Genomic DNA, 27,216 nt, shown 5'->3' with positions numbered 1-27,216 from the left:
ATTTATGTTCAGTTTTATATTTTCTAGATTCACAGAAATGTAAAAACGAATGAAGGGAATTATTATCCATTGCATAGATCATTGATTGATTTATCCTAATTTATTATAGAAGAAATATTCGAAACATAGAAATTTAAAATACAAAACATGTATTTAAATAATTTAAAGACAACACAGAGTACAATATTTTTAGTTTTGAATAATTCGTTTCTTGTGTAAATCTATCAAACAAGCACTTAGCTAGCAGACAACAAAAACTAATTGCGGTTTGAACACTTGTCTACTAACAGCTAAATGGCAGAAGCGTGTTCTGCAGCGAAAGAACCAAGGGTCCACCAACTCCAATCAGGGGAGGAATACCAAGAAGACATATTTAGAGAATGGCGAAGATCAATTGTTCGGAGATTTTATAGGACCAGGTCTATTTTCGATAGAAAACCCCGAGGCTACATAAATATTTGTTTGGACTTTGATCGCAAGTCGTCTGAGTTGTCATTAATTTTGTTATTAACGAATAGGAAGTTTTCAACATAAACCAAAACTCCATATATTTAGATTTTAGAATGGAAATGCAATGGGGATATTATGTATCCAAACAGGCTAAAGATATCCAATTACTTTGTTATTATCTTAGCAACAAATTGTTAGAGGTTTCACTTGTGGAAAAAAGACATTTCAATTTCCATTAGAATAAGCACCACTCTCACAGTTGAGTTTTATGAAATAGGATATCCAATCAATGTTTTATGAAAAGGTCAAAATGTAGGGTTGTCACCCTAATTTTCAACCCCTTAATGTCAAAATGCAGGTCATGACCTGATTTATACAAAAAATATCATATCACTATGCATGAAAACTTCTTGGCTTAGTTTAACTTTATCATGTTTACAGAGAGCATATATAATGTATATAAAAACAAATATACATAGCTATTTAAGGTTATTTTATGTCTGAATCTTTTGCCAAGTATGGCCATCATCGTCACCAGGAAATAATTGGATGAAAAAGTTTTTTCCATCAAATTTTTTTTTTTGTCTACAATTTACAATGTCAAATATATATATGCTTTCTATTTTTGTTTAAGAATAAAGTTGTCTTTGTCTACTCTAAGAATTTCTTTACTTTTGAATAAAAAATTGTTGCAACTTGATGAAAATTAAAATTACTGATAAAAAACATCTCTGACAGTTTAAAAACAGGCAACTAAATATCACTTTCCAAGTTTTGTCTTGGCAGGAAAAGCAAGTTGATAGTTCCAAGGGAAAACAACTTCTTTTGTTCTTGCCCTAATTTTCCAGTAACATGAGCCCTAAGCATCTACATTTGTACTCTAAAATCTCTAAACAAAACGAGCACTGAATTCATAAATGGTGTAACAAATTTGGACTCTGATCTGTCCTGTACCATATTTAATTAATTACAATGAAAATGAAAGGATGTAATTTGATCTAATTTCAGAAATCTTCTCAAGAATGGAACATGGCCAGCCTCTATATGGAACCTTGGTTTCATGGTACTTTGTCTGTCTGTGTGCATGCTTGGTGACTGGGATTTAGTCAGACCTATCAATGCTAGACTTCTTATACTACCTGCTTACTTATATATTCCCCAAGGTACATGTTTTTAATTATGTATCCCTATTACCATGTATGTAACACTTATATTATATTCCTAAAGGTACATACTTAATTAATTTTCTCCCTTTCATGCTTTAGAATTGAACTGAGACATGTTTTTGATTATTCTGATGAATCAATAGACCACTTTCTAGTTTATCCTTCAACGAAAAAAAATATCAATTATAGGCGCCTTTATGAAGTCATTTACCAGAAAGAGGGGATCGACTGTATCCTTGCACTATTAACAATAATGAAGCACCTTTGTGATCGTCATTGTGCAGGATAAACAAGAAATAATGGTTGTAGGTACTTAATCACAATTCCCTAATGACAGCAGTGTTGATTGTTAATTTTGAGAATTCAATTTGACAAATAATTCTTACAATATAGCATTATAGTTTTCCAACCACTCGCTCAACATTAGAACGTAAGTGACAAAGCCCCTAAACCAACATATGACATTCACTAAAACCAAAGTTTTTGATGGAAATGAATAGAACTTGAAAGTTGTCTATTTTAATTTTAAATGAATAATCAGAATAATCGACAGCCTGCATATGAGTTTGTAGGTAATAATCAACTTAGATTTATATGCAAATAATTTAGAAATTTAGTGACACTTTTTTTATGTTTTGTGGTCTGGATGTATGTCTGTTCGTTTGCCCCTTTCCTCTGTCCCGCTATAGGTTAAAGTTTTCTGTCAAGGTAGTTTATGAAGTTGAAGTCCAATCAACTTGAAACTTAGTACTCATGTTCCCTATGATATGATCTTTCTAATTTTAATGCCAAATTAGTGATTTCCCCTCATTTTCAGGGTCCATTAAACGTAAAAAAATGATAGTGTGGATGGGGCATCCTTGTACTGGGGACACATTCTTGTTTATGATTACTTGTGCATATTAGATATTATTTAAGTAGAATAATAATTATGGAATACTTGTATACAATGTTTAGTATATATATGGTTTAAGACATTCTTTACAGTTACTTTAAATTGTAACCAATTGATTGAAAATTATAAACAGTTAATTGAAAATTTCAATAATCAATCAATTTATGGTTGTAATCAATAATTATTGGAACATCACTTCATCAGTAAATTAATGAATGTTACACTGTTTAAATTATTTTTTTGGGTATTATATTATATAAACATACATGAAATGCAATTCAAACTATATTGTCACTGTCTTAATAGCTGTATTTTAAATGAGGAGCAACACTATATATGTCATATATGAATTTGTAACTTTTACCTGTTTTGAAAATTGAATATTTCATAACAATTTTTTATTGCATTATTCATGTATGTATGTGTGTTTGTTTGATATTTTGTAATTGTTTGTTATATGTCATTGTATTTCATGAGGGCCTCAGGGAAGATTAGCTTTATAGCTAACTGTGTAACCCTCTTTAAATAAAGAATTATTATTATTATTATTATTATTATAATCTATTTACAGGTTGTCCATTAATCCTGAAATCCATCATAGTTTCTGCAGTTGTTGGTTTTGTGTTTTTCCTCGTCCTTCTGTATGCGAGGCGGTTCATGTTGAGAGGACTTCTTGCCTACAGAGGTTGGATGTGTGAGTACTATATTTATTTCCTCCCTGATATTTACCTATATCCTGTTACCTGTACAATTTAACATCAAGGGGAGATAATTATAGAAACCAAATAAAACTTAATAATTAATTTATTAGACTCAATCTTACTGAATTTTATTAATTTTATTATAAATTTTACTAATCTACCAATGTTAAAACACCACTTCCATTGTAAGGTCCATCCACAATATGCAAGAGATAATTGCCACTGAACTTTAAGCAATTAACAATTAAAATCATTTATTATTAGGGGAGATAATTCTATTGGAAAAAAAATACTATTTTTATTCACATATGCATATTAAATTCTATAAACTGAACAACTCTAAGAGTACCACTCAATCTTGATGAATTTATTACTATGGATTCATTAATATTCTTGGACTTGGTGGGTTCAGGTGAACCGCAAATTTAAATTTTCAACAGATTTCAACAAATTTTCTAAAGGAATTCATGCAGACTGCCAAAACCACAAAATTGAATATACACAAGTTTCCAAGTTTACCTCAAACCATGAAAATTAATACTCACAAACATGAATGAATCAACACTATACATATGGTATCAATGTGAACACAGATCATGATACAAGGGGAGATAACTCTATAAACATACACTTCATTTTGTGGATTTACTGATAATTTCTTCAGACGAACAACCTAAAACACAATCATACAGTACTATACTATGGGGAGTTATGGTTAAAGTAGTCAGTGGTTATAGTCCCAGCTTATACAGCTGCCAACGAAGTCTACCTAGAATGCCAGTCCCAACAGTTCAGGAAACACTCAGTAGACTGCTCAAATCTCTACGCCCCTTGTATGACGAAGATTCCAAAGAGTGGAAGAGTATATGTAAGAATGCTGAAGAGTTTGAAAAGAGTTTGGCACATAAATTACAGAGAGTTTTGATGCTGAAGTCATGGTGGTCACAGAACTATGTCACTGACTGGTGGTAAGGTTATTAGGCCAAGCAAAAAAACTAATCATAAAAGGCAATGTTTAATAGGCATATAATAGGCACTCTTACCACATCTTCTTATATCTATATGTCAAAGAGTTAACAACCCAATGACAGGAAAAAACAAAAAAGATTTAGAAGTCGACAGTAGAAAAGTGTCACAGATACAATATGTCAAAGAGTTAACAACCCAATGACAGGAAAAAACAAAAAAGATTTAGAAGTCGACAGTAGAAAAGTGTCACAGATACAATATGTCAAAGAGTTAACAACCCAATGACAGGAAAAAACAAAAAAGATTTAGAAGTCGACAGTAGAAAAGTGTCACAGATACAATATGTCAAACAGTTAACAACCCAATGACAGGAAAAAACAAAAAGATTTAGAAGTCGACAGTAGAAAGGTGTCACAGATACAATATGTCAAACAGTTAACAACCCAATGACAGGAAAAAACAAAAAAGATTTAGAAGTCGACAGTAGAAAGGTGTCACAGATACAATATGTCAAGCTCTGAATTGTCTTAAAAATCTATAGACAGTCAGTGTCACATCACTTCTATACCACAAATTTCATAAATCATCCTACAAGAAGACAACTATCCACCAGAGACAAAAGTACAATGATTTTATGTTAATTGACTAATTGAAAATTGCAAACTTTTTTATAATACTGGTACATGTACTAGACTTTGAAGACACAAAATGTTCCAACTTCTAATAGAAGGCTTGGTTCAATTGAAAAACAAACAAAAAGGACAATAAAGATTTTAGTATGAATTGGAAATAGTAAAAAAGTATATTTATTTTATTTACAGGGAAAAGTATGTTTATTTAATGGGAAGAAGTCCCCTGCCTATTAACAGTAATTACTATATAATGGACCAGAGTTACTTCATGCCTACTACATTCCAAACTGCAAGGTAAGATGGATTATATGCTTTACCTCAAGTTTCAGGTCTACCTGGCACCAGTGTAAAACTCTGTTTGGCCCTTGAATTTGGAAAATAAGAAAAAACGCCTTTCAAAATTATGAGTATGTGCTCATCCTTTGTTTACTTGAAACTGTTTTTCAAGGAACTCTAAATAAAAAACCATTTAAAAACATGTATTAGAAATAAAAATAAGAAGATTTGGTATGATTGGCAATAAGACAACTCTTCATAAGAGACTAAATTACATAGAAATTAACAACTAAATAGGTCACAGTACGACCTTCAGTAATGAGCAAAACCCATACTTTATAGTCAACTATAAAAGGCCCAAAATGACAAGTAAAAAACAATTCAAATGAGTAAACTAACTGCCTGAGCCTCATTTAGCCTCTCAAATTGGAAAATAGAGAAAAAGAATAACTATTTATTCTTTAGATCTTAAAAGCAAAACAAGAAGTTATTTGAAAAAGTAGAATGAGGTTATTTCAAAACTGTAATATTTTTCATTAGGGACATCGGTAGGAAATAAAGTTTATCTATATTAAAGCTTATTTTTTACATTGCCACGTTTAAGTCTTTCTTACACATTGTTTTTGTTATATTACAGAACAGCCAATGCTGCCTACCAGTATCTGAAATTTAAACAGTTAATAGACAGAGAAAAGTTAGAGCCTTTGTTGATACGCAGGACCATCCCTGTCTGCATGGCCCAGTACGAGAGAGTTTTCTCTACAACAAGGTATTGCCTGGTTCCTTCACCATATTACGTATATGGGGGGACATATATTTGCCTCCCCATGCCGCTAAGTTTATATTTGTTTGAGAGCAACAAAAACACATCTATTGCCATGGCACGTTTATTGAGAAGAGCCAGATAACAGCATGTGATAAGTACATCATTACACAAAAGCACACAACTCTCATGATAACTACAAAACACATACAACCATACATATACATAACATGTAACATATTCCACAGAATTTAAACTTCAGACCAAAAATAAAAATAAGATTGTTTCATATTGCCTACCCATTCGCCAAAAAAGCAGCCTCCCTGAAAATTTTTATGACACAACTCGTTTCAAATTTTTTTTACATTGTTTATTATCTTATGTTGGCTAAAAAAAAAGATATATGCCTCCTTTCCTTCCTACAAAGCATGGGTAGACAACATCAAACAAAAAAATTGTTAAGGATGGCCTCACAATTTAATTTGCCAATTATTTTTTTTTGTGCTTTTATGGACCCTTATTCTGATCCCTCTCAAGGATAAGATTTATGAATGGATATTTTTTTTGATTTTATCTTAATTCACAAAATGAAACCCTAGCGAAATTTCCTATTTTACAGTATTCATGAGGATAAATCTCCATGGTTAAGAGGACGGACAATTCAAAAATGTATTGTGGTGTTAGCAGTTACCTCCCCTGCACAGTCAATTAGTAGTAACATTTCTGTTTGTATGGCTTAGTCAGTGTGAGAGCTTTTTATACGACTCCAAAAAAATTTTGGTGTTCGAATAATGCTATGATGTCGTTGTCGTCTTCGTCAGAAGACACATTTGGTTTCTGGACAATAACTTTAGTTTAAGTGAATGGATCTCCATGAAATTTTATCAGAAGAACAGTTTAGGAATAAGGGACCAAAAAACAAGCATTTTTGTAGTTTCTGGACAATTACTTATGTGTAAGTGTATGGATCTCTCTAACATTGTACTACAATGTTCCATATCACAAAGGGAAGAGTGGGATTGGTTTTGGGGGTAATTGCCTCAAACATGAAGATGAAAGGGGCCAAAAACAAGCATTTTTTCTAGTTTCCAGACTATAACTTTGTTTAAGTGTATGGATCTCTCTAAAATTGTACTACAAGGTTTCATACTACAAAAAGAAGGCTGGGATTGAGTTTGGGGGTAATTGCAACAAGGGGGGGGGTAAAAAAATTGATGGGGGGATTTTTTTTTCAAATTTTATTAAGGGGTTCATATTTTTTTTCCTCAAAAATTTTCAAATCTTCAATTGCACAATATTGCATAATAGAGTTTTAAGATCTTTGACCACAATTATTTTGTATCAGAAACCTATATTATGTCAAAAGTATGATCACAATCCAAATTCAGTCTTCTGACATCAGACTCGGACTTCTCTTGAATTGAATTTTAAATGTACGTATTGTTATACGTTTACTTTTCTACATTGGCTAGAGGTATAGGGGAGGGTTGAGATCTCATAAACATGTTTAACCCCGCCGCATTTTTGCGCCTGTCCCAAGTCAGAAACCTCTGGTCTTTGTTAGTCTTGTAGTATTTTAATTTTAGTTTCTTGTGTACCATTTGGAAATTAGTATGGCGTTCATTATCACTGAACTAGTATATATTTGTTTAGGGGCCAGCTGAAGGACGCCTGCGGGTGTGGGAATTTCTCGTTACATTGAAGACCTGTTGGTGACCTTCTGCTGTTGTTTTTTGTATGGTCGGGTTGTTGTCTCTTTGATACATTCCCCATTTCCATTCTCAATTTTATTTAGTATCAAGCTTGAATATTGAGTCCAAATTTGCCCCAACTGTTCAGGGTTCAACCTCTGCGGTCATATCAGGCTGTGCTCAGCGAAGCATTTTATTAAATTAGGATATGAAATTTCTTTTTTGTTCAGAGATTTGTTGAAGGCACTTTGCAGAATTAGAAAAAGAGGGCTTTCAAATAAAAGCCAAGATTTTTTATTATAGTGTTGTTGAATTAATGAAGAGTATAGCACAATTGTATGTCTGTTCGTGTTCCAAAATACAAATGGTACACTTGTCAGTTTATAACTTTCATACTCCTTACTTCAGGCATAGTTAGGTAGAAATGACTAAGTCTACCTGTGTTGTAGTGTCAGTGACGATTTCAGGGGGGATTTGAATTTAATTTTAGCATTAAATCATCTAACAAACTTTTTGCTCAGTATAGCACCTCCGTCAGATATCTTCTGTTTTGTGACAATTACACCCCTTGTCAAACCAGGGCTTCCAAAAAACATTTGAGCCAGCCGGACATTTTATATCTGATCCCGATTTTAATCTCATAAGACTAAGTCACAAAAGGCAATTATGGTAATCAGATGGCCATTCCAATGATAATGACATTAGATTAAAAAACGATTTTAAACTTTACTTTGTTTTGGATGTTTGGATGCTGTTAAATTGGCAGTGCATCATTCAAAGTGTGCACATCAGCGTGCTCATATCTGCCATAGACTCTTTATTTGTGCAAAATGACATGTCAAAAACTTCATTTTCGTTTTTAAAATCACGTTTTTCTAAAACCGGATGTTGACTTGACAATGATAAAACATGGACCGTAAACGGATACGTAAAATCCGTGTACGTTTGCAAAGCATGACTGAGTGAAGAAGCTCTTTCCACATTATTTCTTCAACAAAATGCTTGAAATGAACGTTTAGATACAGGTATCAATGATAATTTTAGCATTTTGAAGAAATAAAGGATGCATAATTAAAATTCCCACCTTTGCACATGCGCACACGTGTTCTAGTTCATTCGACGTAGTTCTGACAATTTTTCATTTAAACCTTTTAAATTTTTTTATCAAATCATGTAAATAAACTAATTTCTTATAATTTTAATCTTTTGGACTAAATCAATGAGCTACAAACCGCTGAAATGTAAGAAAATAATTGTGAATAGACCGATCAATTTATACGATGTCTCAGGTACTGAACATAGTTTACCTGTCACCTGAACAGGTAGATATCACCTGTCCAACAACTAATTAGCCTTGATTAAAATTAGAAAGTATTGAAGTAGGGGTTGTTTTGATAGTAATTAATCATCATGTCACTTTTATGACCGGAAATGTGTAGATGTTAAAGGCAAAAGGTTGGGTCAAAAAGATCGTGACTTATGTTAAAATGACCGAAAAAGCCTTGAAAACTAAAATGTATATGACCGTTTCATGCTTTGCCCAGCCGGACTTTTACCGGACATTAATCAAATGTCCGGAATATATGACCGTTTTGGACATTCTATGAGTGTAAATACCCAATTCAAAATGACTATTTGTGTATTTCTTTTTTTAGAATACCAGGTGAAGACAATGACACATTATACCATGTGGATACAGCTTTATCTAAAGTAAGTAAAAATCTTATCATAGGAAATATTTTTTTCCTGCTATATTTAAAAGATGTCAAAAATGCATTTTTTTTTTTGAATTTACGGTTTTGTTTTCAATATGGACATCATAGAGCTTTGGTGGATTAGTGGTCAATAAAGAGAGGCGAAAGATACCAAAGGGACAGTCAAACTCATAAATATAAAACAAACTGACAACGCCATGGCTAAAAAAGAATATGAAAAACAGACAAACAATAGTACACAAGACACAACATAAAAAACTAAAAACTGAGCAACATGAACTCCACCAAAAACTGGGGGTGATCTCAGGTGCTCAGGAAGGGTAAGCAGATCCTGCTCCACATGTGTCTAAGAACTTATCAAAAACACAGAGGTTGTGAGTTCAAACCCTTCTTTTGATCCCACATGAATAGGACTGTCAGTTTTTTCTGCTAAAGACAGGTGGTTTTCTCCATGTTCTATAGCTTCATTAATCTATGAAAATTGGCAGCAAAATTAAAGCTTAACTTATCAAACTTGGCAAAAGTTTTGGTATATTTGGACCTCATTGCTCTTCAACTTCGAAAATTATTTGGTCTTTTTAACTTTTTGATTTGAGTGTCACTTATGAGTCTTTTTTAGACGAAACATGGTCTGGTGTACAAAAATATAAGCCTGGTACAATGTATCTTTGATGAGTTTTTTATGCCCCACCTAAGGGCATTATGTTTTCGGTCTATGCGTTTGTTCGTTCATTTGTCCGTTCCTTCATCTGTTCGTCGTCCGTTTGTTTGTCTGTCCCACTTCAGGTTAAAGTTTTTGGTCAAGGTAGTTTTTGATGAAGTTTAAGTCCAATTAACTTAAACCTTAATACACATGTTCTCTATGATATGATCTGAAAAACAGACTGGGGGTGATCTCAGGAGAAGACGGAACTAAGTTGAAAAACTTGTGTCTAATTCATTTGTTTTGAACAATAAAATATGTTTAAACTATGATATTATCTTTTTAATTTTAATGCCAAATTAGAGTTTTGATCAAAATTTCACAGTCCACTGAACATAGAAAATGATAGTGCGAGTGGGGCATCCATGTACTATGGACACATTCTTGTTTATAGTGCTTTTTTGTGTTGCTATTAAAATCAATAATCAATTTTGTTTTGATGAGAGGTTTTCAGTTTACACACTTACACGCTTACAAAGTAAATTACTGAAAAATATCTATCTTATGTCTGCTACAATAAAGTTCATTATACTTGTCAACATCAAGGACAAGTAATGTTGAATTATGCTTTAAAAATATGTAATAATTTAAAAAATGTAAATACAGAAAATTATTTGGCACCTTTCATGTTAACATGAAGAAATAGGATCTCCTGTAGTTGGTGATCGCAATACTGGTATACCAGTATTGTCCACAATACTGGTATAAAAATTTTGTACCAGTATTGTAACTTTTTTTTAAAAACAACAACAATACTGGTACAAAACTGATATACCAGTATTGTAGTTGTATTGTTGATTATATTTTAAGGATTTACATGTATATTGAATATTGAATTTTAAGCAAAATTAGATATTGAAGATCAAAGTGAGAGTAAATGAAGCCAAGCAGATTATAAAGGATAGTTGTGAAATCATCTTGTAATTAACTCATATTATTTAAACAATTGTTAATTATGTAAAATAATTGCTTATAATTTATCATTTTTCTATTTTTGATTAAATTCAATTTAGATAAAATAAGATTTTTATTATCTGAGTTATCAATAAATATATTTTTTTTTATTATATCCTAACAAATGGAAGTTTTTAACAACCTTGACTAGCAATACAGCCCTTGCATGGTCACTATTATAATCTAACATTGTAAGTTCAGCATACATTTACCAAGATCATATGCATTTGTTGGTCTTTATTTTCTAAAAAATCTTTCATATAAAAGATATCAATATCCCTTTAAAAACATAAAAAGTTACATGATAAAGGAACCTGATTTTAATCAAATTAACTAGTTTGTCTATGATTGTTAAGGGCAGATTTTTGTACTAGGCAAGCACTCCGACCGTAAGAGAGCTGTACAGGTGCTATCTGCAAAAGTTTTTAATCTAGTAAGAGAAAGTACACAAAGACTGAATACCTAAATATCAATATAGGAAGTGTGGAGGGAGGATTTGCAGAAATACCATCTTAATAAAATATAGACACTAAAATATACTACTGAGACTTGTAAAGGGATAGGTGAAAGAAAACATAGAAGAAAGTAAAGAGTTTGTTAAAGACAGTATGGTTCCCTTAAGCAATGACAATGTTAAAGAAAAACATCAGAAAATTTAAAACTTTCTTTGTGACACCTCAGTGTACCATCAATGGCATCATCAGTTAAACATACAATCATTCCTTATAAAATTGTCATGTCATATGTTAATTTCATTATGCATACATGTACATATGTGACACCTTTGATAAAAGATTAATTACCTTATATTGTTTATTTAAGAAAAACACAATACTGGTACAATACTGGAATACAATACTGGTACAAAATTTTTATACCAGTATTGTGCACAATACTAGTATACCAGTATTGCGATCACCAACTACAGGAGATCCAAGAAATATGCAACACTATGGCTTTAATTTGTTATAGATGTTTAACAATAAGACAACAACTGTTATAGTTTAATCTGTATTATCATAGGCATTAATAATGATTATTGTTATTGGTTTTTTTTTAATTGTTTTTGTATTTTTACTTAGTCTTATGTCTATTTGTAATCATTATGGTATATGTAACATGCACTGTATGGGCCAATAATTGGTTAAATAAAGTATTGGTATTCTTATTCGTTATACACATGAGCCTATTTTTCAGCATTTAGTAGTATATAGGAAAGGACACATGTATAAAATAGATGTATATGACAATCAGGGGAAAATATTAGAAGCCAAGAATATAGAAAAACTTCTACAATGGATTATAGAGGATGCTGATTCAGAATTAGGTTAGTTAAAAATAGAATGTTAATTGTAAATAACTGTAAATTCAGAAATTATTGCGAGGTTTTTTATTAAAGTGAACAATGGGAGTTGGTGAGAATTGCAATTTAAAAATAAGATCTCGCATTTTGATATCTCCTATAAATATCAGCTGTAAGACAGATTTTACGGTATTGTGTTCTGTCTTCTACTTTCATATAGATATCAGCTGTAAGACAGATTTTACGGTATTGTGTTCTGTCTTCTACTTTCACATAGATATCAGCTGTAAGACAGATTTTACGGTATTGTGTTCTGTCTTCTACTTTCATGATAGAATATAATAGACAGTCAGGGATATAAAATATTTATGATTTATTTACAAATAACAAACATATGTTATTACAGATTTAGAAAATTTAAGTAATAAAAAGTAGACCAACTCATAAAAATATCTGTAATAACACATGTAAGATATTTTCTCTAATAAAACTCTATAGGGTTATTAGAGAAAATATCTTACATGTGTTATTACAGATATTTTTATGAGTTGTCTACTCATTATTCCTTAAATTTTCTACATCTGTAATAATATATGTTTGTTATTTGTAAATAAATCATAATATTTTTAATTTTAGTGGACACTTGGGAGTTCTTGAAACTTTGCGCAGTATAAACTAAATACATAGTCAATGAGACAAGGCTTTTAAGGGATAAACTTAGCTGTAATAACAAGGCTCAGTTATTAAAGGAATGTAACTTATTATATGAGACACTTGGGAATCACTGGGAAGCTTGTGCAGAACCTCATTACATGCTCTGATCATTATTTCTTACAATAAATTAAAATACATTGTGATTAAGTAAGATGAACGTCTGAGCAAATACTTTGAAGTGATGTAGAGAAGCTGTAATAACGCCTTTCAGTTATTACAGGCATATTTTTTCTGAAACAACATAGGTGTACTATGCATGATTGGCAAACTATGAACTGTTATATCTTTCTATAGTTTAGTATACATAAAAACAATAATAATATCAATAGAACTTGTACACATTTTAACAAAACCAATGATGCATATTAGCCCTTTGAAACTTGTAACATACATATGTTATTACAGTTTTTTGATTTTTAGTTAACAGTTTATATGTATGTTATTTTTCTCTTAATAACCCTATAGAGTTATAACGGCATTTCATGAAAAAAATTGATATTTTCTGAAAATTTAATATCAGTAGGACGTATTTCTTCAAAAAAGGAGTAATAATGTAAGAGATAATTGAATGATTGCCAAGGAAACAGGGATACCCACATTTTCTTCTTTTGTACCCTTGTCCAAATTTCATTAATTTTGGTTTAAAGCTTTTTTACCTGCAATAAAACCAATACTGATTCTGAGAGGTAATAAGTTAAGGAAGATATTCAGCATCTTACACATAGATATAAGAAGATGTGGTATGAGTGCCAATGAGACAACTCTCCATCCAAGTCACAATTTGTAAAAGTAAACCATTATAGGTCAAAGTATGGTCTTCAACACAGAGCCTTGACTCACACCGAACAGCAAGCTATAAAGGGCCCTAAAAATGACTAGTATAAAACTATTCAAACAGGAAAACCTTATATGTCTAGTACTAGAAGCAACCAGGTGCACATCAGGATAAGAACAAGTCAATGGTATATGGTCGCTGCTCTGTGCTAGACCAACACACTGAACAGAATTTTCTAATTTAAAACATAACACCGACTCTGTTGCCTATATTTCTGATCCAGCCATTGCTCCTTCTCATAGATGCTGTATGCTTGGAAGAGAAGCAAAGACCAATTTTAATTTCTTTTATTTTATCCAGCTGGGGATTTATCCTTTTACCTTCCACACTCAAAATTAAAAGGGGTATATGGATTAATTATGAAGCATAAGCCAAAATGCCTGTATCATGTTCTGCCAGAAACATTAAACAGAAGAATCATCAAATTCGCATAGTGAAAATGTATAGACCATAGTGATCAATGCCTCACCATGGATTGTGGTAAAGAAAGTCTTTTGTAGTCTTCAGAACAGCTTGCCTCCCCATTTAAAGCATGATGCATCTGCATTCAAAAATCTAAAATACTTCCAAATGCCTTTAGAAGCTTAATATTTTATTGTTTAAAACATGTTTTCTGTCTCTGTAAGTTCTCGTGGTGTAAGTTCTAGAGGGCTTCATCTGAAAGATAATAAATTGAAAATATTACTGGTATACAATTTAAAAAGTGAATGATTTTTAATATTTTGAGAATCTGTTGAAGTACTGTCTTCAAATTTACTTCAATCATTACATTATTGTTTGCTAAATGCTTTCAGTATATTAATTAAAGATATGTTGTCTTAATTTTAATTTTAGCTAAATCAGTTCAAGTCACCATCTTCTTAAACTGATTACCCACGATTATGCTGAGATACCCCTGAATCCCCTGAATATCGAATGTATGTACATGTTTACTGTTCAGACCGAGAACAATGATCCCAACACTTTTTGAAAAACTATCCCAAAATAACAATAGCTACATAAAAATATGTTCATACTATACCGTTCGCATCAAATTATTAAAAGAAATGTACATTACATGTCCTTCGATGAACGAGAAGACTCAACTGTATGTAAAATATGGTCAAATGTAGTTGGAAGATGGAAAACCGCAACTAAAGTTTCTTCATGCGATATTATCATGACATAACATGATTCATTGATTTGATGCAAATGTCGCTTTGATGGACAGAATACATACAAGGTCCTTGTGTAACGATATTACAGACAACTTACCTTCTTTGTTTCCCCATTCTGTGAGAGAACTGACTCTGTGTCCTTTTCTGCAAAGGGCAAAATTGTAACTCCTATACAGGAGAGTTACAGATCTAAATAGATATTGCTAGCGTGACACTGTTTTGGGCGGAAACGTAGAGCAGTAACGTTCACAAAAAAAAACAAATCAGCCAATGATATTGAATCCTCTTTTGACACCCCTACGTCATCAATATTTAATAGGGATTGGGTTTTCAATTATTTATAAAACCCGAGATAGAAATAACTGCAATGGGCTGTCTGAGAACCAACAACAAAATTGTGATTATGACATACCACAATGGATGGAGTAGACGTGACGTTCGCAATATTATTTTTTTATTCCCTTTTTAGTCTTTTACAATAAAAATCTGCCTTAAAATTATGATTAAAACACAAAAGACGACTTTTTATTAAGATATAAGTCCATGTTATTATGCTCCACTTATTCGTTAAAATTCCATTCCAAATAAGCTAGATGTCAGACAAGTAGGTCACAATGTCTTTTCCATGTCCAACATTTTTAAATTGAAAACCCTCAAAATCTAAAAGAAAACAAAAACACAGTGTAATTTTATTTTTATTTACTCAGAAAGACACATTTTATTAAATAACATAATGCATTACTTCATTACACAGTCTGTTTCACAGTTTCAGCAATTCCTTTTCTTATTATAAAATCTGCCATGAGCTTCATCAGGAACACTAAAACTCTAAAAGTTGAAAGCCAATGATTTATAAAGGCTTAAAAAATTAGCTATACAACCAAAAGGGACCTAAAAAAGAATCACCAATCCAGCAAAGGTCAACTTTACCTGAGGGAATATGTAAAAAGATTAATAATATTTTCTCCTTATTTTAAACAGATAGTATATCAGACTCTGAGAAATCTATACCAGCCTTAACAGGAATAGAACGTCCAACATGGGCCAAAGTCAGGGCTGACCAGTTCTCCACAGGTGTCAATAAAGACTCATTAGATATTGTTGAATCAGCTATATTCTGTGTAAGTATAAACATATAGGGACTCTGATCATTAACAGGAATAGAACGTCCAACATGGGCCAAAGTCAGGGCTGACCAGTTCTCCACAGGTGTCAATAAAGACTCATTAGATATTGTCGAATCAGCTATATTCTGTGTAAGTATAAACATATAAAGGGGCTCTGATCATAAATAGGAATAGAACGTCCAACATGGGCCAAAGTCAGGGCTGACCAGTTCTCCACAGGTGTCAATAAAGACTCATTAGATATTGTCGAATCAGCTATATTCTGTGTAAGTATAAACATATAAAGGGGCTCTGATCATAAATAGGAATAGAACGTCCAACATGGGCCAAAGTCAGGGCTGACCAGTTCTCCACAGGTGTCAATAAAGACTCATTAGATATTGTCGAATCAGCTATATTTTGTGTAAGTATAAACATATAGGGGCTCTGATCATAAATAGGAATAGAACGTCCAACATGGGCCAAAGTCAGGGCTGACCAGTTCTCCACAGGTGTCAATAAAGACTCATTAGATATTGTCGAATCAGCTATATTCTGTGTAAGTATAAACATATAAAGGGGCTCTGATCATAAATAGGAATAGAACGTCCAACATGGGCCAAAGTCAGGGCTGACCAGTTCTCCACAGGTGTCAATAAAGACTCATTAGATATTGTCGAATCAGCTATATTCTGTGTAAGTATAAACATATAAAGGGGCTCTGATCATAAATAGGAATAGAACGTCCAACATGGGCCATAGTCAGGGCTGACCAGTTCTCCACAGGTGTCAATAAAGACTCATTAGATATTGTCGAATCAGCTATATTCTGTGTAAGTATAAATATATAGGGACTCTGATATTTGGAATTGCATTAAAAAGAATAGACGAAATGAAAATCATAGCAGGGTTGATAAATTCTTATAGGTTGCAATAATGACTCACTAAATACAAAAATAGTTATTTTATTGTACATTATTTATTAAAAGAGTGGCAAAAGATACCAAAAGGACATTCAGACTCATAAGATACCAAAAGGACATTCAGACTCATAAGTTGAATATAAACTGACAACCCAATGGCATTAAAAGAAAAAAGACCAAAAGACCAACAACAGTACACAAAACACAACTTACAAAATTGAAGACTGAGCAACATGAACTCCACCAAAAACTGGGGATGATCTCAGGTGCTCTGGAATGGTAGGCAGATCCTGCTCTACATGTGGCACCCGTCGTGTTGCTCATGTAAGGACAAACCCAGTAATAAGATTTGGTAGGTCACATTTGGGAAAAGGCCAAGTGATAGTAGTTACAACAAAAGGAACATACCCATTATCATCTGTGATTAAACAGGATAGTTTAGGAAGCATTGACATGATAGACAGAACAAGAAAATTAGATTGGGATGTGTCATTTCCATGGAGATTATTTGGTATTATCTGCTAAGTCATGCTCCATAAACTTTGACACTTTTGCAAAGCTTACATGTTATAAAATATTACAAGATTTGCAGTATACTAGCAAAATTATTTACTGGCAACACATATCTCTGTGTCATAAATTATTTGTTTTAAATTGTTTTAGATAACTCTTCACCATGAAAACAGAGATGATTTTTCTAGCCGTGCCAAGTTTTTAATGTGTGGTGATGGAAAGTCAATCTGGTTTGACAAGTCCCTCAACCTGATCACCTTCCCTAACGGTAGAATGGGACTCAATTGTGAACATTCCTATGCTGACGCTCCAGTGTTGGCACATCTAGCTGAGTACAATATGACTGAGGAGTAAGTATTAAAAATATGTCTACACCCAGGAGTAAGTTCTTTACAACTGTTTACACCCCTCCCCTACCCCCACAGGGCAGCACGGTGACCCCTCCTAAAAATAAGACTATAGTAGAATATTGTGCAACTTCAGTTCAATTAAATGGATTTCAATGAAACTTTTAAGCAAGTGTATGAAGAAGTATAATAGTACCAGTCAGACCTCAAGGGGAGATAATTAAATATATTATTAATTTGTATATTTTAGCTAATTTGATTCGTTCAGGGATAGTCACATGTTAAACTATATTTTCGAAGGTAGATAGAAAATGGTGGATAGCAAAAAGCACGGTTATTTTTAGAATATCTAAAAACCGATTTACTTTGTGACGTCATGTAATGAATTTCATATAATGTTAAAAGCTTTTAAAAAGTGTATATTTACGATCGATTATTTAAAGAAAAAAATCTTTAAAAAATAAGATGTACAAAAAAAATCATCCAAAAAAGGAGACAATATGATATCTGTAAAATTCCAACAAAATCAAATTACTGTATATATTACACTGACAATTTTTATACAAATATGATCGAAAATGAATAATATAACAATTATAGCCTTTGTGTGAGGTCAATATGGATATATTGTCCTCAGTCAATATACTTCTTTCAGGTCTATATATATGTCACTGTACCACCTTTAACAATGAGAAAAGCACATTCTGCATAGTCCTGGAAAAAAACAAATACAAAACAATTCAAATGTGAAAACTTACGGCTTAATTTATGTTCAATAGGATGAATTATGATATGCACATTTTAAGAACGAGGCACTTCCTCATTTTCACTTGACAGTACCTAAAATATATTTTCAAAAGTAACGTTTAAATTTGAAAATCGAAGAATAACTTTAATCTTGTACTTTTTTTTTTAGATCACTACACCTGTGTGGTTTTGATGAGAAAGGCCATTTTATTGACAGTGATACACAGCAATCATTTGTGAAGCCACAGAAACTTGTCTGGGAGATGACCAATGATTTGGCTACTTCCATAAAATCTGCTCAGTTAACTGTTACTCAGGTATAAAAACATTACTGCATATAGTTCAGTTGTCATTTCAGCAATTAGCAAATTTTGCCCATTTATAATTTGATAATTTAATTTTGAATGTGACACATCTTCTGATTTGCTGAAATTTTTGTCTATTGAAAACCTAATTTTATCATGTGACTGTGAGGTCAGCAACATTTTGTTGTGATTTACTTCTTAAAAATTGAATTTGTCTGTTAGTGCGTATGTCTGTATGTCCCAAAACTGGTTTCCGTTCTAACTTTAGTTTGCAACAACCAAATGTTATGACACTTATACATAATGCTTATTACCACAAAACACAGATCATTTGGGTAGTATTACGTATACAATTCTAGAGTTATGCCCCTTTACAAATGTAAAAATTTCTGATTTTTTCCTTTCCGATCTCTTTCTTTAGTTTGCCTCAAATAAATTTTATGAAACTTATACACAATACTTATCACCACAAAACACAGATCATTTTTTAATTTGGGTAGCGTCACTTTAACCATTCTAGAGTTATGCCCCGTTACAAAATGAAAAATTTCTGAAGTTTTCGTTTCCATTTTTAACTTTAGTTTGGCTCAAGCAAATGTTATGAAACTTATAAACAATGTTTATTACATGTACCACAAAATACAGATCCATTTTGAATTTTGGTAGTGGCATTTTACTGTTGTTGAGTAATTTCTCATTGCAATCTTACATTCAAGTGGGGGCATCATCTGTGTCCCATGGACACATTCCCCATTTTTTTTCTATGAATTATATATACTGTATCTTTGTGATTAATTCTAACATCTATGATTTTGAGATTTATCATGACGATAAATAATTTGTTGGTATATTTATATATCTTATTTACAGAATATAAATGATATAGATCTCATTGTGAAGGAATTCAATCTTTATGGTAAAGGATTTATGAAATCATGCAAGGTAAGACATTATTAATTATGTTTTGAAATTTGAATATAATTACTGGAGTGCTTTAATGGTTATTTTTTTTCTCGAGGCTGTTCAATTTTAATAGTGGTATCTCTTGCCTGTACAATTGAATTTAAATCTAAAGTATGGGGGTTATATTTGAAATTATGGCTATATATGTAATGACAAACAACAGACGTCTGTAACCATAAGTGAAGTTTTATACCATACAGCCATAAGCAACTTCCTGTTAGCGGAACACATTTTACACATGTACATGAGTAGACAAGTTGAAAAATTTTTGTCACATTTTTCTTAGGAAGTTTAATACAAGGATTTCTGATATTTGGTTGCAAGGTTAATATAAGTCAGCTATACCATTTGATGGGTTTTTAGATTCATCACTCAACAAATTCCTGTTTACCAAAATATTTGGGTAGGGGGTATCATCTGTGGTATCATCTGTGGTATCATCTGTGAGCTGTAGCTTGCAGTTTCACTTGTTGATAACTGCTACACCAGTTGTCTCTGTAGCATAGTTAATTCATTGACAATCCTACCACATCTTCTTACTTTAAGAGCTATTACCTCCCTTTTTTCAGATCAGTCCTGATGCCTACATACAGATGGCTCTTCAACTGACTTATTATAGGAATGCTGGGAAATTTGCTCTGACATATGAGTCGTCCATGACTAGATTGTACTTACTGGGGAGGACTGATACAGTCAGATCTGTTACATCAGAATCTACTGAATTTGTCAGGTATGTATAAAAACCAAAGAGTCAAAATTTGTTTGTCAAGAGAAAATTAATGGAGATTCAACTGTTTTACAAAAATCATACAGATTGAAAATAAAAAAAACAAATATAGCTCACTTTGAACTGTATCTTTTATCCCCTGGAATCATCTGAAAGGAGGAGGGTGTGGGGAGGTTAAGAAATGAAGATTTGTAACAGACCCAAATCGTGGAATTGAAGCCATAAAATTTGTTGTGTTATCCAATCAATGTTCATTTTAATGTTTAACTGATTCTTAGGTAATTTTGAGAAAACAGTTATCTAGTTGTTAAGGGGGCTCGCAGGTCTAAATCAACTTTTTTTTCTAATATAGGACTTTGCTATTTTTTTCTATGATTAAACTTTATCTTATAACTAATAGAAATATAAAATAAAAATATGGGGTCACCGTTCATTTAAGCTCACAATCTGCCTCCGAAAAAAGCATACATTTTTTTTATGTCCTTTTTTTCTGTTGAACTAATAGGAGAAATAATAAGAAATATGGGTAATATCGAAATAAAAAAAGAACTGAATTACAGAAATCCCTTAAATTTTACAATTATTTAGTTTATGTACAGCTTGTTTGAAAACAATAATAAAAAATATAGGTCACTGATGAGTTAAAAAAGTTATTTCAATTTAAACGTTAAAAAATGGCATTTTTACACCAAAGGGAGATAATTTGGAGCTTTTTCAATGATATAAACATTTTTAAAGTCATCTGTGGCCAAACCAAATCAATTGATTTGTCGGGGTGATTTTTGTACCATATTATAAAGTGATAGCTAATAGTGTAATAAATAAAATTTGTAATTAAAAAAACAAATGTTTTTTGATAAATTGAATATTATCATTGATTATAGTAAAATATTTTTTTTATAATTTTTTTTCAATGAATTTCTTACTCGCCACATTTTCAGCCTTGTTTTTATAGACGATGTTTCACCTATCCTTTTTCAGAGCATACTTTGATAAAGATAAATCTGCCCAAGAGAAGATCACTCTGTTAAAACGTGCCTGTGAGATCCATCAGACTCAGTACCGTGATGCCATGAATGGAAAAGCTATCGATCGCCATCTTTTTGCCTTATATGTTGTCAGTAAAGGAATGGGATACGTAAGTTTTAGTTTAGATAATCACTTATTAATGTATAGATGATTCAATATAAAATATTAATATCAATGCATAGAATATTTGCTACTTGACATTCAGCAAGCATCAACTGATCAATTAAGGAATAACATTACTAAGTTTAAGTGTTGCAAATTTGATGATTGCAACTCCTTACTTACAGTTCTGTTATTCTTATTTCTAATGCATTACAAAAATAAATATTACGTTAGAGCTTGAAAAAATGTATAAATTTGAAATTCCATGAAATTTCATGAAATTTTGGCGCAAAGACGTTGCTTAATGTAACGTCATACAAATGAAAACTGAACAAACTCAAAAATTTAAAATTAGTTCTACAAATCAAATTTTGCAAATGTAAACTAAATAACAATACCTGGTTTATCCTATACGCCTCACTAGTTTAAAAATTAGTAAATCAAGAAAAATCAAATCAAAATTATATGTCCTTGTTCATTTTGATATGAGAAATATTTTTTAGTCTGGGAAGTAGACTGGTCGGGTTGTTGTCTCTTTGACACATTCCCCATTTCCATTCTCAATTTTAACATGTCAAACATAAGAGAATATTTTATTTATTGTGTCTGTTTAGTTAACGCATCAATGTAAATATAACGGAATTTGATGAGACTGTCATCAAAGTGAGAGGGTAAGCGCTATAAAACCAGGTTTAATCCTCCATTTTCTACATTTGAAAATGCCTGTACCAAGTCAGTAATATGACAGTTGTTGTCCATTCGTTTTTAATGCGTTTTGTTATTTGATTTTGCCATGTGATTATGGACTTTCCGAATTGATTTTCCTCTAAGTTCAGTATTTTTTGTGATTTTACTTTTTAGAATTTTCAATATAATACAGAAATACCCTCAATGTTTTCCTGGTGTCAAAACTTAAAACCCTATTATGTATGGCATATATAAAATCAAAGGATATTGGTTATCCATCCATGACACATAACCAGTACATGCAAAGCAAAGAAACACACAAATAGCAAAGGAACAGAGCTTTACTTCATCTCAAAATCATAGTGAGGCCCTCAACTATGTTGTATCAGAATTATTTATTTGGTTATTTGGATCGCACAAAATTGTGCAAGTGAGACCCTTTACAACATCATAAATTTTTCTAGTTCTATAATTTTATAATTTATATTTTTAAAATGATAATATAATAATACAAGAGAAATACATGCACAGCTGAAAAAAACCACAAAAAGCAAAGGAACAGTGCTTTTATGGCTGCATCTTAAAATCACAGTGTGGCCCTCAACTAAGTTTATATCAGAATTAACTATTTGTTTATTTGACTCTGACACACAAAATTGTGCAAGTGAGGCCTTTCTAGACCTCATCAATTTTCTATTTTTAAATTTTTTTATAAATATTTAAAAACTTTCATTGTCAGGAATGTGATTTTCTGAAGCATGCCCTGACCATACCATGGACCCTGTCTACCAGCCAACAACCACAACAACAAATAGCCACCAGTCCTGACTGTAATAATATCGAATTTCAAGATGTGGTATGTACTAAATATTTATAAAAATCAACATGAATTGAAATATTATTTCAAAAACAAAAGCTGCAGAAAATTAAATCCGACATTCTCTTTAAACAATTTTCTGTTTTTTCTCAATTTGCAAATGAAACATTGAAATTTTTCGATAAATATAGTATTTCTACCCAACAAAGAGATTATCTGTAATTCTCAAAACCTCTCAGAATTAGTGTTCTCAATGCTCTTCAACTTCAATGATGATTATTTTGTAGATAATAATGCACTTCTGGTGTACAAAATTTCAAGCCTGATATCTATGATGTGTTTATTTATTCATATATAGATTTCCAATTTTATTTATATTTTGACATAACATATTCTATTTTAGCTGTGTCCTGGAGGTGGTTTTGGTCCTGTGTCAGATGACGGCTATGGAGTGTCGTACATGATTCCGGGAGACAGGAAGTTATTCTTCCATGTCTCGTCCAAGACATCAACCAAGGGAACAAATTCCAGTCTGTTTATGGACCAGTTATTCGATACTTTCAAAGAAATGAAGGAACTACTCGAATCTCAGAAATAATCAAGTGAAAGAAGGTCTGGAACCATTGGTTTTATGACAATTTTATTATGATTTTATTTGGGATTCATTTGTTTTTTCCGTGTTTTATGAATTGTTATTCCGTAAGAAGAAACTGATGATTTTATGATAATTTTATTCTTATTTTTACCCATGTTTATGAATAATAATGCAATAAGAAGTTAAATGGATTAAGGCTTAAAGCCATCCATTTAGTGATAGTTTTGTAGTTAAAGTTGGAGTGAGCCTTGTTTTATGTGTACCCAACATGTGGTCAAGAGAAATTTTTAATCTTTAAGATGAAAATATTTTGTAAATAAAAGTTAATCCTTGTGTGATAATTTTCTAATTGTATGTATTTTTGTTTTTTTAAATTCATTAATGCAAATGTTTAAAAACTTGATTTTCCCATTTTAGAATTTTGTTTATAAAAAATATAATTTTAACATTTATATTGTTTTAATTTTTTTTATTTTTTCAAAGAAATAATTATAGATTTTTATGAATAATACTTTTAAGAACATTTTCAGGCAATGTCAAAAAACACATTTTAATTTGATATTTGATAAATAAAATATCAAGTCTTAAAAATAATATAAGAAATCTGTATATATGTCATTTAACTTTTAACTTATTTGTTAAAATTTTAAGAAAATAATTTATTCAGGGTTGTTTCATAAAAAAAAACTTTCATTGTACCCAGGGAAGGCACTTTATTTTTTACTTAGGGTTATCACCTATAGAAGCAATTTTAGAAAATCACTTACATTTTCAATTTACAAAAATGTATTTGACGATCACATCTTGTTGAAATGACAAAGTGCCTTTTCTGGGTCCTGCTGATGTTTTAATGGAATAGCCCTTGGATCAAACATGTATGTACAGAACAGACGGATAAAAACACCCAGTGAAAGCGATTTAGCTTATTATATGTTGACCTTTAATTTTACATACTGTATTTTATTGTGATAATTTTGCAGACAACAGTCATACATTTAACTGATCCAAATAAAATACTTCGGACTTCTAAATTGTTTTGGTTTTCAGGTACGAAAAATAGCAAATTTTGAATAGAATCTCAATTGTCTACTTCAATGACAATGATAATTATATAAATTTAGATATTATGGATGTGTGAAGTTAAAATAACAAAAAGAACATATGTACCCCTATAGGAATTTGAATTTGTTGTTAGAAACAATGTGATCAAAATTAATACCAAGAGTCCATTCCAGATTTTTAATTAGTTGTTAGAATCATGTGATCAAAATAGATACATAAAGAGTCTATTCCAAATTTTTATTTGGTTGTTGAAATCATGTGATCAGATTTGATTCCTAGACTATTCCAGTTATAAGTATGCATGCAAATTTTCAACACCTCATAAACACTTGACCTGTTCATGAACTTTTTCAGGAAAATTTAAATCCTACTGACCTCAAATTTGTGCCAGTTGACCTAATCAAACCAACACTTTTGGTCTGCGACTTCAAATATTTTCTATTATGTTCATGTTAAAAAATTGCCAGAATTTTTTTTCTCTTGAGTCTTGGCGCCAGACAAAGTCAAAATTGCTGTATTCATTTCAATGCAGTATCACATAGCTCGATGATGTAATTTAATAGCAATGACATTATTTGGTGCAAAATTATGTGTATTAATGTTGATAAACCTAGTTTTTCTAACAATGACAATGTTACAGAGATTTTCAGGGTTGTCTCAAAATCCTTACACTTTATAAACTATAGTGTTAAGGTCTGATAGATCAAATATGATTTCGTCTCAGTGAAAGAATTAAACAAGGATTGTTTATTTCTACATTTATTTTTTACAGGGACAATGCAAACAATAAAATTATTTTATTTTTAATTTTAATTTGTATCTTTGATTTTATTTTTGTTTTAGTTAGTGTAAATATTTAGTAAAGTGTGTTGTTTTATTATTGATTTTTATTTTTATTTTATATTGTGCTAATTTTAATATTAAGGATGTACTTAGGTGAGGTTAGGTGAAAATTAATAAATTAAGAAGTTAAAATTGATAATATAAGCTGATAGAGCATCAATTAAGGATAAAAATAAGCTAAAAATATTGATAGGTCATGAACCTCCTTTTCAAGATATTTGAGATTTAAAATATGGCGGGAAAATGCTGACTCAGACTTTTACCTTATATTTGCATTGGTATTATTAGGTCTTAAAACAAAAGAAAGAAAATTAATAATCTTCTTAAATTTTGGTAAATGACCTTTCATGAGCTATTAAGTCTTATATGAAAAAATAAATGGGTGTTATTGGGCAAAATATTTTACATTGTATTGTATGGAAAAACACCAAGGAGTCCGAACATTTGACACAAATTTCAAAATCTCACCTAAGTACATCCTTAATACCATATTATGAATTTTGTTTGTTTCTTCTTAAGTCCCTGCCTTATTGTGACTATTTGGATGCTTCATTCTCTATTTTATTCTGACACTGAATTTTAAAACTTTTTAATCTTTTAAAATTTTTAAACACCTGTTAAGACATTCAACCCAATACTGACAATAGTGTCAATTTACAGTTATTTCCCATGATTAAAAACAATGTCATACTTTATTACTCCTGATAAGTTAGGTTACTGCTGATAAAATGCACATTTGAATAATTATGTCTGCAAAGAGAAAAAACAATGTCTTGTGCAAAAATTACTAGAAATATATTCTAAAAATTATATAAAAAAAAAAAAAATCCAAAATTGAAGACTTTAGAAACTTTTATTCTATTTTATCTTTATTCAGTTTTAAAGTTACTTATAATCTAGTAATCCTAGCATCTCATTAGAATTTTGTTTTAATTTACATTTTGTTGAATGATTAGATATAATTGAATGTAATATGAACAAAAGAAATGTAAGAATAGTGTATCGCTTAAAAAACTAATTGTCCTTCTTGATTCCGTATTTTAAAGCAAACTTACATTAGAAAGAAAAAAAAGTATCTTTGAGTAGCTGTCTCATTTATGTTTAAGTCACACTTTGTCCATAAGTAACATATTCTTACTTAGAATGAACCTGTAGAGGAGATAATTTACAGGGTTTTATAAGTATTAATCCTCAGACATAACAATTGTGGAAGGGATGGGGATTTTTAGAGTCTATTTATAAGTATAAATCCTCAGACATAACATTTGTGACAGGGATGGGATTTTTAGAGTCTATTTATAAGTATAAATCCTCAGACATAACATTTGTGACAGGGATGGGATTTTTAGAGTCTATTTATAAGTATAAATCCTCAGACATAACAATTGTGACAGGGATGGGATTTTTAGAGTCTATTTATTGGTGGAAGAAATACAACATATGTACAGAAAAACTTACTATTGTGATATATCCTAACAAATTCAATAACCATTGTGAAAGAAGAACAAGTTGTAGCCATGGTGATA

General features: G+C 31.2%; 1 protein-coding gene across 2 annotated transcripts; it reads left to right on the top strand.

Annotated features, from left to right (window-relative positions):
* The first annotated feature begins 219 nt into the window (after positions 1 to 219).
* On the top strand, positions 220 to 26,518 carry LOC139495130 (carnitine O-palmitoyltransferase 1, liver isoform-like). Of its 2 annotated transcripts, XR_011657265.1 has the most exons (17): positions 220 to 419; positions 1,459 to 1,613; positions 3,083 to 3,205; positions 3,877 to 4,180; positions 5,003 to 5,107; positions 5,727 to 5,858; positions 9,199 to 9,253; positions 12,113 to 12,242; positions 15,906 to 16,045; positions 17,617 to 17,816; positions 18,730 to 18,877; positions 19,736 to 19,807; positions 20,398 to 20,558; positions 21,537 to 21,693; positions 23,113 to 23,229; positions 23,594 to 25,775; positions 25,979 to 26,518. XR_011657265.1 is itself a non-coding variant. In XM_071283287.1 (16 exons), exons 1-16 carry the CDS (start codon positions 295 to 297, stop codon positions 23,786 to 23,788), a joined length of 2,319 nt encoding a protein of 772 aa, XP_071139388.1. In that variant the 5' UTR covers positions 223 to 294; the 3' UTR covers positions 23,789 to 26,001. The 2 variants fall into 2 exon arrangements, 1 of the variants encoding a protein (XP_071139388.1); XM_071283287.1 differs by having other exon boundaries at positions 223 to 419; positions 23,594 to 26,001.
* Positions 26,519 to 27,216: the final 698 nt, after the last annotated feature.

This window comes from Mytilus edulis, chromosome 11 (assembly GCF_963676685.1).
Source record: "Mytilus edulis chromosome 11, xbMytEdul2.2, whole genome shotgun sequence".
Taxonomy (NCBI): Eukaryota; Metazoa; Mollusca; class Bivalvia; order Mytilida; family Mytilidae; genus Mytilus; species Mytilus edulis.
This window is presented reverse-complemented; position numbering and strand designations above follow the sequence as displayed.

Coding starts and splice junctions, on each gene's coding strand:
- LOC139495130 (XM_071283287.1), top strand. CDS start 295: ATGGCAGAAGCGTGTTCTGCAGCGAAAGAACCAAGGGTCCACCAACTC. Junction 12,243..15,905: donor GGATGCTGATTCAGAATTAG/GTTAGTTAAAAA, acceptor TATTTTAAACAG/ATAGTATATCAGACTCTGAG. Junction 20,559..21,536: donor GAATCTACTGAATTTGTCAG/GTATGTATAAAA, acceptor ATCCTTTTTCAG/AGCATACTTTGATAAAGATA.